At 39.0% G+C, this 13,069-nt stretch overlaps 1 protein-coding gene across 1 annotated transcript in view; it reads right to left on the reverse strand.

Moving 5' to 3' along the window:
* The window catches only part of LRP1 (LDL receptor related protein 1), a 447,299-nt gene that overhangs the window by 157,221 nt on the left and 277,009 nt on the right, over positions 1–13,069 (reverse strand). Inside the window, exons 23-25 of the mRNA XM_040340947.1 lie at positions 12,268–12,513; positions 7,359–7,556; positions 2,258–2,462 (exon numbers count right to left, since the gene is read on the reverse strand). Coding sequence (XP_040196881.1) covers positions 2,258–2,462; positions 7,359–7,556; positions 12,268–12,513 — 649 coding nt within the window. The remainder of the gene's footprint in view (positions 1–2,257; positions 2,463–7,358; positions 7,557–12,267; positions 12,514–13,069) is intronic.

Genomic DNA, 13,069 nt, shown 5'->3' on the forward strand with positions numbered 1-13,069 from the left:
TTATCGATTGGTTTGCGCAAAATTTATAGTGTTTACAAAATAGGGGATAGTTTTATTGCATTTTTATTTTTTTTTATTTTTTTTACTACTAATGGCGGCGATCAGCAATTTTTTTCGTGACTGCGACATTATGGCGGACACTTCGGACAATTTTGACACATTTTTGGGACCATTGTCATTTTCACAGCAAAAAATGCATTTAAATTGCATTCTTTATTGTGAAAATGACAGTTGCAGTTTGGGAGTTAACCACAGGTGGCGCTGTAGGAGTTAGGGTGCACCTAGTATGTGTTTACAACTGTTTGGGGGTGTGGCTGTAGGAATGACGTCATCGATCGTGTCTTCCCTATAAAGGGAATGACGCGATCGATGCGCCGCCATAGTGAAGGACGGGGAAGCCGTGTTTACACACGGCTCTCCTCGTTCTTCAGCTCCGGGGAGCGATCGCGACGGAGCGGCTATAAACAAATAGCCGCGCCGTGGTCCCGGATCGCTCCCCGAGCGGACCCGACCTCCGCATGTAGCGGGGGGGGTCCCGATCGGACCCCCCACCCGCTAATAGGCGAGGACGTACGTGTACGCCCATGTGCCTGTACGTGCCATATTGTGGACGTATATGTACATGCGGGGGTCGGGAACTGGTTAAGGAAGTTGTGCAAATTATGGAAGATGCTTAAATAAACATGGACTGTGAAAGGGTCTTGTTTTAAAGCCCAACTCCAGGAAAATTGAAAATGATCGGTTGCAGTGGGGCTGCACCCATACTGCGGGGGTTATATGCTTGTTTACTCAAAAGAGCAAATAACCCCTGTAGTATTGGTGCAGCCCCACTGCAACCAATCATTTTCAAGTTTCCTGGATTTGGGCTTTACACACTTTCCGACCAGCCGCCATCGTTATATGGCTTGCAGGTCAGCTCTCCTGCGCAAATAGCCTATTACAAAGGCAGAACAGGGAACTGCCTTTGTAAACAAGGCGATCCCCATTCTGACAGGTGATATGGCAGATCGCCCATCCTCCCTACAATTAGAACACACACACACACACGAGGCAACACATTTAACTCTATCCCTGCCAGTGACATTTACACAGTAATCAGTGGCTATTTTTAGCACTGATCGCTATATAAGTGTAAATGGTCCCAAACAAGTGTCAACAGTGTCCGATCTGTCAGCCGCAATGCCACAGTCCCGCTAAAAAACGCAGATTGCCACCATTACTAGTAAAAAAAAAAAAAATGCCATAAATCTATCCCCTGCTTTTGTACAAGCCAATAAATCTACGCCTATTGCGTTTTTTTAACCAAAAGTATGTAGAAGAATATATATCGGCCAAAACTGATATTAATTTTTTTTTTTTTTTGGGATATGTATTATAGCAAAAAATCAAAATTGTCGATCTTTGTTTATAGGGCAAAAAAAAAAACGCAGAGGTGATCAAGTACCACCAAAACAAAGCTCTATTTGAGGGGGGGACATACATTTTGTTTGGGTACAGCGTTGCACGACAGGGCTATTGTCAGGTAAAGCGACGCAGTGCCATATCCGAAAAAATTGCCTGGTCATTAAGGGGGGAAATCCTTCAGGGGCTGAGGTGGTAAAACAAGGCCCTTTTACAATCCAGGTTAATTTAAGCATAGATCCCTCTCATTATCACTAGTCTCTGCATACATCATGCACAACTTCCTTACTTTGTATAACAGACCTATTTGTGCTCATAAAACAATCCTCATTTATTTCAGATACTCATATAGCACCGTCAATTTATGCAGCACTTTACATATATATTGTACATTCACATCAATCCCTGCCCTCAAGGTGCCGACAACCTAAGGTCCCTAACTCACATTTATACATACACATACTTGAGCCAATTTAGACAGGAGCCAGTTAACATACAAGCATGTCTTTGGAGTGAGGGAGGAAACCGGAGTACCCAGGAGGAAACCCACATATGCACAGGCAGAACATGCAAACTCCAGGCAAGTAGTGTTGCGGTTGGGATTCAAACCAGCGACCCCCTTGCTGCTAGGCGAAAGTGCTAACCACACACCACTGTGCTCCTTTACTCAACATACCAGAAGTTATCTTATCTCCAAAACACTGTAATCTCTATCTAGAGCCTGGTATGAGTAAAAAAGGAGTCTTTATTTAATATATTACAATTATGATTGATGTAAAATTGAAAAAAATTCTGACTCAGGTGTAAATGTGCATGACAGACAGTACAAAAAAAAGAAAACGTTACAAATACAAACCCATTTCGAGGATCCAAAGCAATGGCGCGAGGATGTTCAATGTCTCCAGCCAAAAGAGTTGTTCTCATAGTACCATTTAGCTTGGCCACTTCAATCTGGTCTAGATTACTCTCTACCCAGTAAATATTCCCAGCAATCCAATCCACAGCCAGACCCTCAGGAGTTGCAAGGCCATACTGGATAATGACTTCAAAACTGGTGAGCGCTACAAAAGCAAAAAATTGGCAGATGGTACATAATGATGCATATAGAACTACTGCAGCATAACATGATCATTTAAAGGAACTCCACTAAGTACTGTATCAATGCAATTATTTATTAGAGGTTGGTTTTACTAGATGCAGTCCAGTGCATTTATAATCTGCATCAACAATGCTTGCACGGTGTTTTCCATGTATTCCAATGGCCCTAGTTCATACCAGTGCAGTCAAAAAAAAAGTAGAACATTCTGCTTTTTTTTCTGTATAGAACACATCAAAACACATTACATTTTTTTAGCAGAATGCAAATGTCTGAATTGGGATGAAGAAAAAGAGGGAACAAAAACTGTATCAAAAACGCACAGGAATGCATCAAAAAAGTGTATGCAGAAGTGCATCAGGAACACAGACACTGGTGTGAACCGGCCCTTAAAGTAAACTCCAGGAATTACCTGCAGTGCATAATTGCATTGAACCAGCTTGGTCCAATGCAAGTATACATATCCCATCTTGTAATAGTAGACACAATCTTCCGGATCCTTCTCAAGTTCTGTGCAAGCAGCTTCCCCTCTTCACACTGACCACAAGGGATTGCTCACTCAATGCTGCCATTCATAGAAAGGCTTTTATTATTTCAACAAATCCAAGACATTTTCTGATTTGACAAGGTAGAGAATGACATCACCGGCCCTCCTCTCCACCTTGCCCAATCAGAGAACACCTTGTATTCAATGAAAAAAGTACAAGGCATTCTAGGAATAATGGCAGTGCCAAATGAGTGACAATTCCTGTAGTCAGTGTGCAGGGAGGAAGTTCTCACACAGAATCAGGATGATCGAAGCCATCACTGTAGAAGTTTTGTCCTGAAACTGTTAGTGCAAATTAAAAAAAAGAAAAGTATCACAGACAGTACTGCGCTGTTTTATATCTAGTTAGTGATTATATTTGTACAATCATATTTGGTTATTACTTTGCTGTGATACACAAGGGTTGCACTTCAATGCTTCCTCTTACAATATAAGTCAGTCAGTTGACTCTTTGTAAACAAAGCACTCCTAATTTAGCCGATATCTAAACAGCTCTTAAGGAGACCATGTCACCAACTTAAAAAAAAAAAAAAATGCAGGTAAAAACACAGAAAATCACTTGCAAAGTTTTTCCTTTGTATCATTTTTTTACTCACTTACAACATACCTCTGAACTCAATAGAAATGGGACTATTCAATTCTCTAGCACAGCCCCCTCCCTCCTTCCATGCAATAGTCCTTTCCTTGTTTGTTTCTCTATTATGCCGTTTGCAACCAATGTTGGGTGAATATGGTTAATTGCATAAAATGTAATAAAGATTCCAGCAGCAAACAAGATTTGCCCAACAGATTTAAATTCTAACAAGAGTCACTCATGAGCATCTTGCATACAACATGATCAAGATGTTTCAAATATAATAAATATTAAATTGAAATAAAAAAATGTGCCCATTAAGCAATAATCAGCCGCATCGCACATAGGATAATTACCCCTTTCAAAATTAAAATAGACAGGTGAATGTCCAGCAAACATTCAGTGAGCAAATGTTGATCCCTTACCATTTACTATTTTATAGAGGCAGTCTAAAAAAAAAAATGCCAAATCACTGGTGGCTCCATAAGAAAAGTTCTCTCTAAACATCAATGTTCAACTCCGTTCTATTTCACCTTTCCTACCACCTAATTCTCCAACCTTGGAGGTCATGGAGGTCAACTACAGTCTATCTACCTAGCCACATACCTTTCCCAAGTGCTTTGTAGGATAATAAAAATGCAACATAAGTGAACTCTGCAGTAGACCTACTTGTACAGGGCTAAGGAAGAATTTGCATTTTGTTTTCCCTGTACCCTCCTCCTTGTAATTGCCATCAGACTATAATTAGCATTAACAGCAAGCTCTGAATGCTAATTAACTCTGGTATCATGATGAATGTTTTCCGGCTAGGAAGGGTATCATTAAGCAGATCGTGATGTGCAATCCGGACCAGACAACACTCTAGGCAGTGTTGAATTGTGGTAATAGACTGTGATACTTAATTATCACTGCTGAGTAACTTTTAAACAGTCATGTTATGTGTAACCCCCCAATTTTAACTAATACAGCCTGGCTGGATATTCTGCTATATGCTAAATGTACAAATGGTATACGTACAATATGTGTAGTAGAAGTCATGGCTAAGGCACTGGGAATAAACTCCCACTTTACAGTTGAATATATGCGGTAATGATGTGAATTTATTCTATGCAAAATGCATTTTGGAAATCTGTAGTAAATCAACTTGAACACAGAATACTTCCAATTGTTTCAAGTGACCAGACCACTGGAAATTGATGCAAAATGTGTCTTTCAACTGGAACTAAATGGGTTTTGATACAGTATTCATGGATGTTTTAATAATTTGGTCACTTGAAACCAAGAAAAGATAAGACACCGTGAGTATTTAAAGTAGAACTATAGGCAAAACCTTATTTTTTTCATTTTGGACAAAGTAGGATAGGGTTATAATCCCTGTCCAATTGATTTTTTTTTTTACCATCTGTGTCCCATTGCAGAGATTTGTCTTTACTTCCTGTCCCATAGCCAAACAGGAAGTGAGAAGAGATACCTGCAAATTAAAGAAATTCTTTGGGGACCCCCACGTCACCAGAACTAGTGTCCCCATTGATTAATTTTCTGGGTACAAAACCCAAAATGTGGAATTTTTCTTTCAATGATGATGGAAAACAGGACAAATAAAGTGGGTGAATCTCACTATCGGGGGCACAGGCAGCAATAAAAACCGACGCATTCTAATCCCTCTCCAAGCTAGCAGACTTTAAAAAAAGTTTTGCCTTTAGTTGTACTTTAAAGAAAAAACTGAAGAAAAGTTTTCAAATTTGTCATGCGCATGGCAAGCATTAGGCTTTGCCATTTGTATTTTACAGAACATTTGGACATTAAAATTACAATGGGGGAAATAATTATTTGATACCCTGCAGATTTTGTCTATAATTTTTTATCATAGGTGTATTTTAAATGGAGACAGAATATCAACCAAAAATCCAGAAAAAAACATGATACAAATGTTATAAATTGAGTTGCAGTTCAGTGAGTAAAATAAGTATTTGATCCCTAAGCAAAATATGACTTAGTACTTGGTGGAGAAACCCTTGTTGGCAAGCACAGAGGTAAGACATTTCTTGCAGTTGGTGGCCAGGTTTGCACACATCTCAGAAGAGCTTTGGGTCCACTCTTCTTTACAGATCTTCTCCAAATCCTTAAGGTTTCTTAGCTGTCGCTTGGCAACTAGAAGTTCTAACTCCCTCCATAAATTTTCTATAGGTCAAGGTCTGGAGACTGGCTAGGCCACTCCATAAACTTAATGTGCCTCTTCTTGAGCCACTCCTTTGTTGCCTTGGTGGTATGTTTTGGGTCATTGTCATGCTGGAAGACCCATCCACAACCCATCTACATTGTATTGGCTGAGGGAAGAAGGCTCTCATCCAAGATTTTTAAATGTATGGCCTGTCCATTGGCCCCTCAATGCGGCAAAGTCGGCCTGTACCTTAAGCAGAGAAGCAGTCCCAAAGCACCACTTTGTTCTTGACTGTAGGGATGGTGTCCCTAGGGTCATAGTCAGCATTTTTATTCCTCCAAACACAGCAAGTCAAGTTCATGCCAAAGAGCTCAATTTTGGTCTCATCTGACCACAGCGCTTTCTCCCAATCTGAATTGTTTAGATGTTCATTGGCGGAGTATTGTGTTACCAATGGTTTGTTTTTTGACTGTGGTCCCAACTGCGTTGAGATCATTCACAAGCTCCCCCTTGTGTAGTTCTGGGCCGATACCTCACGTTTCTTACGCGAGGCAAAATCTTGCATGAAGCGCCAGATCGAGGATGATTGATTTTTATTTTGTATTTCTTCTATTTGCGAATAATTGCTCCAACTATGGCGAGGTTTAAATAGAAGTAAGATTCTGTGGACAGGTGTCTTTTATACACGTTACGAGTTGTTGTTGGGAGCACCTTCTTAAATTGACAGGACTAATATTTGTACCACATACTGTAGCCAGTTTGTGGGAGCCCCGAATTATTTTTGTTGGTAGGGGATCAAATACTTATTTTACTCACTGAACTGCAACTCAATTTATAACGTTTGTATCATGTGTTTTTTTTCTTTTCTGAATTTTTTATTGACATTCTGTCTCTATCATTTAAAATACATCTATGATAACAATTATAGGACCTTTAATTTTGTTGTAAGTGGGCAAACTTACAAAATCTGCAGGGGAACAAATATTTATTTTGCCCACTGCATATCCCAGTAAATAATGAAAAAAACTGATCTGCAACAACCTATAGCACTTGATCCTTTTGTTTAATCTTTTGGAGATTTTACTCTAGCTGCAACTAATTTGCGGCGTGAAAAAAAAAAAAAAAAAGCGTTCCTTACTTTCTACCTGATGGTATTCTGCAGAAACTGGCACTTGCCTTCCAGTCACTTTCTATTTCCCAAGTGCTAAGAGAGAGTCTGTCTGCTGTAATCAAATGCTCATCCCAGCAGAAAACACACTGAAAAAATAGCCAATTGAGCAAAATGATATTTCTTGCAAAAACAAAGGGTATAGAATGCCTCCACTAGCTGCAATGAAACAAAGGAATGTTTTTGGATGCAGATTGCCACAAAGTTATTCTTTAATACCATAATAGCTTGTGTAACAACTGCATATATTACATACAGTAAGTTTTACTGACAGTGAATCACTGCACTTTTTACTTAGCTCTCTGTTTTAATGAAATACCCCTGGATACTTTTCCATGTAGCAGATACTGAATTTGGTGTACAAAATGCTATTAACTGCATTATGATACAAGTACGCTATATCACACTTACCTCCACTTTCAGACAGCTTCCCACGATATATTTTGTCCTCAACCACATCTGTCCAGTAGAGGGTGCTCTGGTTCAAATGGAAATCCAAAGCAATTGTGTTCCTCAGTCCTGGTACAAGAACACTGTAATCACCTTTATTTAAATCTATTCGGCGGATTTCATGGCGGTTTGAAAATATGATGAAAGGTTTAAATGGATCTAAAATGCAGAAGAACAAGATAACAATTAATATATATCTTTTTACATATGTTACTCCACACCAGCAGGGTTGAGCCTTAGACAACAAGGAGTACCAAGGCTCTTATAAACAGTGATCATTTTTTTTATCTTTTGATTTTCTTTTCTTATAAATATGATTTCAAGAACTTTCCTGTATTGGATTAGTTGACTCTAGAATAATGTGCCCATTATTATTAGAAATATTTGAAAACGTAATGCTGAGCTTAGAGAAGACAAGAACGTAGCCATGGTTAGAGCAATAATTGCTGCAGAAAGCTCTAATGTTACTTGTTATACTTGCACTTAAATTTACTATGCTCCAGTACATGTACAAATGTTAATACAAATGGATGAAAAAGCAGACATACGGTCCGCAGGTGTGAAAGGGGCCTAACACCATCATCTGATTGATGGTGTCTCTAAATAAAATGCACTGTCCAAATTGAAATCAACATTTTTAGTATAGTCCCATTGGTGATTAAATCATTTAGGCTCGGTTTACACCTATGTGAATTGAATGCGTGTTTCTCTGCATCCAATTCGCATAGCAGGAGAATGGGACTGGCTCTCTATGGAGCTGGTTCACATATCTCCACAGCGGGTCCAGTGCGGTGTGCCCGAAAAACGTGTGCTTTTTTGGTGCGTTTCAGGCCTTTTTATTCCAAATAAACCCATAACCATACAGTTTTCCACTATGTGGAGGCTGTTATTTATTGATGCTGGTAACCATAAACCTACCAAACGGTTCTGCAAGAACAATAAGGATATGGACAGCCGCACTCCAGTAACTTGAAAAACACGTGCCCTTTATTGGGTACAGGAAAAAATGCACTACAGGTATCAGCACACAGTGGGATAAACAGCTGACGCGTTTCGCATTGAGTGGCAATGCTTAATCATAGCTTTAGTCCTACACTCCTGGATTCTATTCCATCAATATTTACTAATGGATTAATGTTTTAATCACCAATGGGACTATACTACCAATGTTGGTTTACAATTTTCACACTATCAATGGTGTTATGAATTTTTTTGTACATGTTAAATCACAATTTATTTTATATATTGCAGTATGCTGATATGTCAATACTCAGCATTTGATTCTAAGCACTGTATTGCTTTTACTTTATTCATTTTTTTCACAATTTTTGTTAAGATTGTAGTACTTGCTGCCATTATTCATGTGTATAGCGCAGTATTTTAATATGAATTGAATTTACAGCAACATGCTCACTTCCAGCAACATTGTTCAGTTACAGTCTGACATAAGAACCCCTATGTTAAACAAAGCACCAGTAGAAGCGAATGTAAAGTAGGTTTAACGATCACATAATAATTCAATGCCGCTGAAGAAAAACACGATAGGCACTGGCTGCACTAAAGTAAAGCCAGCTGATTTCTATGGAAAGTATCTATGTTATGTAGAAGTGGAGCCGGAATAAAGTAAAAAAACATACATATTGGCATTGATAGACCTCCGCAGTGCTTTGAAAGATCAAGAGAGCATTCCAGATGCTTAATCATCTTCCAAAAGCAATAGTCTCAATACAATGATGGCTCGAGTCATCTTCTCGTGACTAACTCTTTCGCAAGGCACATAAACAGAAGACATGAATAGGTGGGTATAAGGACCTTACCAAATATGTAGATGAAGTTATGACTTAAAGCTTTAGCAGAAGGAAGAACTGAGGTGCTGAAAGGGTTATACAGGCACAAACTGAATGCAAAAAAAAAAAAAGAGTGCTTTGCACATCTTCTGAAAACCCTGATCTTGGCATCCATTCCCCAGCACAATGGGGCTATTATAAGGGTCTGTTAATATGCTGACTGCGCCTCTCTGAGGACGACAAGAACTGGATGAATGGCTGTGTCACTGTTTCCTTTGGCACACGTCTGGAGCACACTGAACTCATTTGGATAGTACCAGCACTCCCAGGTCATGGGATAAACAAAGATTCCCCCATGTATAGAAACTGTATTAGAGCTTCAAACTGGGTCATCGCTTCTGTGGAAAATGTAATAGCAACAAATTGCTATACCATGATGAGAAACGACAAAAATATGAACCAAGGTTGGGTCCGTTTACCCTCTGCTGGTAAAAATTCCAAAGTAGAAGCCCACAAAACGGGAAAGTTTGGCTGTCTAAAAAGGTCACCAACACATAAAATGAACAGCTGCAGTAGATTGTTTTGTACTTTGAGCCAATGTCTATAAAAACAACTCCTTGGATCTACCATCCTCAGTGTAATAATGTTAAACTTCCCAATTCCATAAATGTGTGAACACTGCAGATCCAAGCCAAAAAAGTTACTGCATATGCCAACGTGTAATTTTAACATAAAAGAAAAAAAAAAGGAAAAAGATAATGGTGGAATTTATTGGGATGCCTTTACCTTTTACAGAGAGGCACACTAGATTTCAGTCGCCATAGTGACCTGGGATTTGTCAAGCCCTGCCTTAGGGGGAAAGTTTGACACCCACTTGTGATAGACCAGTTAGTCTCTGTTCAGTACATAGTCGTTTATTTCAGATTGGGTAACGACTTCTGCTATTGTCCAGTCACCTTTTCTGGTCTGAGGACCCTCAGCAATGCTTTTTACTCCAATATTTTTTGTATTTCCCCTCGATTCAAAATTAGTACCAAAGCCCCAAATTTTGATCAGCCATCTTCTACTACTTTTGTGAGCTTATCAACAAAATATTGAAGACAGAAAGTGAGCACCTAATGATACAGATTACATACCACCTCAATTCCAACATCAAGAGTGCCAACTCACCATAGGGATTGAAACCTCTAAGTTCTATTTGCTTTACTGATTGTTTATGCATGCAACTGTTAATGATCTTATAATGTGGAACCGTGTTAAATGCTTTGGCAAAAGCAAGATAGATTTTGCCCACAGTACCACCTTGGTCTAAAACATTTGTGATACAGTTTAAAAAAACAACAACAAAAAGATTAGTCTGTCTTTAAAAATCCCTGGGGTAGATTCAGAGTGAATTTACGCCGGCGTATCCATAGATACGCCGCGTAAATTCAAATCTGCGCTGGCGTATCTACTTTCTGTATTCAGAAAGCTAGATACGCCGACATTAGCCTAAGATACGACTGGCATAAGTCTCTTACGCCGTCGTATCTTAGGGTGAATTCTCACGCTGGCCGCTAGGTGGCTCCCGTAGTTTTTAGCGTAGAGTATGCAAATTACCTACTTACGCCGATTCACAAACGTACGTGCGCCCGGCGGTAGTTTTTTACGTAGTTTGCATAAGTAGTTTTCGTCGTAACGTTGCTCCTGCTATTAGGAGGCGCAGCCAATGTTAAGTATGGACGTCGTTCCCGCACCAAGTTTTGAATTTTTACGTTGTTTGCGCAAGTCGGTCGCGAATACGGATGGACGCAATTTACGTTCACGCCGAACCCAATGACGTCCTAGCGACGTCATTTGGAGCAATGCACTCTGGGAAATTTAGCGCATTTAAATTGGCGCGGGGACGTGCCTGATTTAAATACTACACTCCCCCTAGCCGCGGAATTTGAATTCCGCCGGGGATTTCCGATCCGCCGACGCAAGTTTCGAGGTAAGTGCTTTCTGAATACTGCACTAGCCTCTCAAATTTGCGCCGGCGGATCGTAAATCAGATAGATTAGCGGATCTAAAGATCCGCTAATCTATCTGAATCTACCCCCCTGATTCTTCTTTTTAGGAGTAATTCCATTCATTTTACTGCTACTGATGTTAAATGACCTGGCCAGTAGTGGCCTGCTTTCTCCCCACTACCCAGTTTGTGCAATAGCAGCTGGGCGCCAGTAATCTCCTTAAATTTTCATGTACTATTTTTGCTTCCATCAGTTTTTTTTTTTACTATTATAGTAACATTACTACTTTTAATTTTAAAATTCAATACATGGGAGAACAACAAAAATACAATTTTAATCAGTCTGTCCTGTTCTACATTTTGAGCAAGCAATCTTAGCCACATTTAGAGGTCTATGTTACACTTTCTTGTAGCGATTGCGGCTACTTGAGGTTTGTGTAGAAGGGGATAGAAAATGAAGTTTTTGGTATATTCTTTATTTCTTTCATGCTTCAGTGGACCAGGGAAATGGGAAAATGGGCAATACTCAGGGGGAGCCTGAATAGCCTTCAGCAGAATCAATAATACATTAAGTACTGCATCCAAAAGAAAGGGGAAATGGATGGGGCTTTGCAAGAGAAGGAATAAGTAGTCATCACACGAATGACACACTTAGTGGTTCAGATGTCAATATATTATTGAAGATATGAAGACACTAATATATTTTCACAGTGCAATTGCCAAATGTACTTTCTTTTACACACAGGGTAAAAAAAAAACACACACACACAAGAAGCATTCCTTTTGAAGTATATAGTTCTATAATCTAACCAAATTTATCTACAAGGCATGCAAGTACAGTCTGTATTGGAAATAATTTACCCGGACCAATTAAAAAATAAAACAAACTAAATTATTTTGCTATAGGTGCTTGCATAATTTGAAACCTAAACACAGAAAAATGAAGCTCTAAAAATAATGACAAGGTTATTTTGAAAAGAAAAAGAATCACCATTAAGTAAAATGTAATGGATAATGTAGTGAAAATTTTATTATATCTTTCCGAGTTGTATAATGTTAGAATTGTATGATGTGTTAGAGGACATATACTCGCCTAGACTTTTGCAGGTGTCATGATCTGGATCCAAAACCCAGCCGTCATAGCAGGAGCACTTCACTATAAACTTCTCCTGCTCACACTTCTGGCTGCAACCAATATGTTTAGGGCAATTGTTATGGATCTGGCAGGTCTTGTTGTCAGGACCAGTTTCCATGCCTAGTGGACAGGAGCATACAATCCCTTCCCCAGGGGCAACTGTGCAGTTGTGGCTGCATCCACCATTGTTTAGCGAACACTGATCTATACAAAAGAACATAAAAGACAACTATGTAACTATATATACAAATAATAAAATGACTTAAAATATTTCCTAGCGAGTAAATAACAAATCTGAAAAATGGTTTATAATTCAAAAATGTTTTAATCTTCCCACTGCCTAGAAACAGCTTGCATGATAGAATCTATTTAATGATTTTATTTCCGGTATTTATACCAAAGTGCTGATTTATCATAAAAGCACCCAACAGAGCTTATAGATCCATTCAGTCCCTGTGCCTCAAATGAGCTTGAAATTCAATATCCTTACCACACTCCCTATCACACAGTTTGAGAAGAAGCTAATGACCTACTACTATGTTTTTGAATTGTGCGAGGACGCCAGAGCACCGGACAGAAATCACAAGCAAACATGGTCTGGGAGCATATAGATCACAACCAGATTTGAACAAAATGAGCAAAAACTACCATTGGCAGGAAATGTAAACTGCTTTTATATTTCAATTCACTTCGAAATGATTGTTATTGTTCCTATTATTATTATTATTTCCAGCATTTAAATGGCTTCATCAATTTGCAC

Source organism: Rana temporaria, chromosome 2 (assembly GCF_905171775.1).
Source record: "Rana temporaria chromosome 2, aRanTem1.1, whole genome shotgun sequence".
In the NCBI taxonomy this organism is placed as follows: domain Eukaryota; kingdom Metazoa; phylum Chordata; class Amphibia; order Anura; family Ranidae; genus Rana; species Rana temporaria.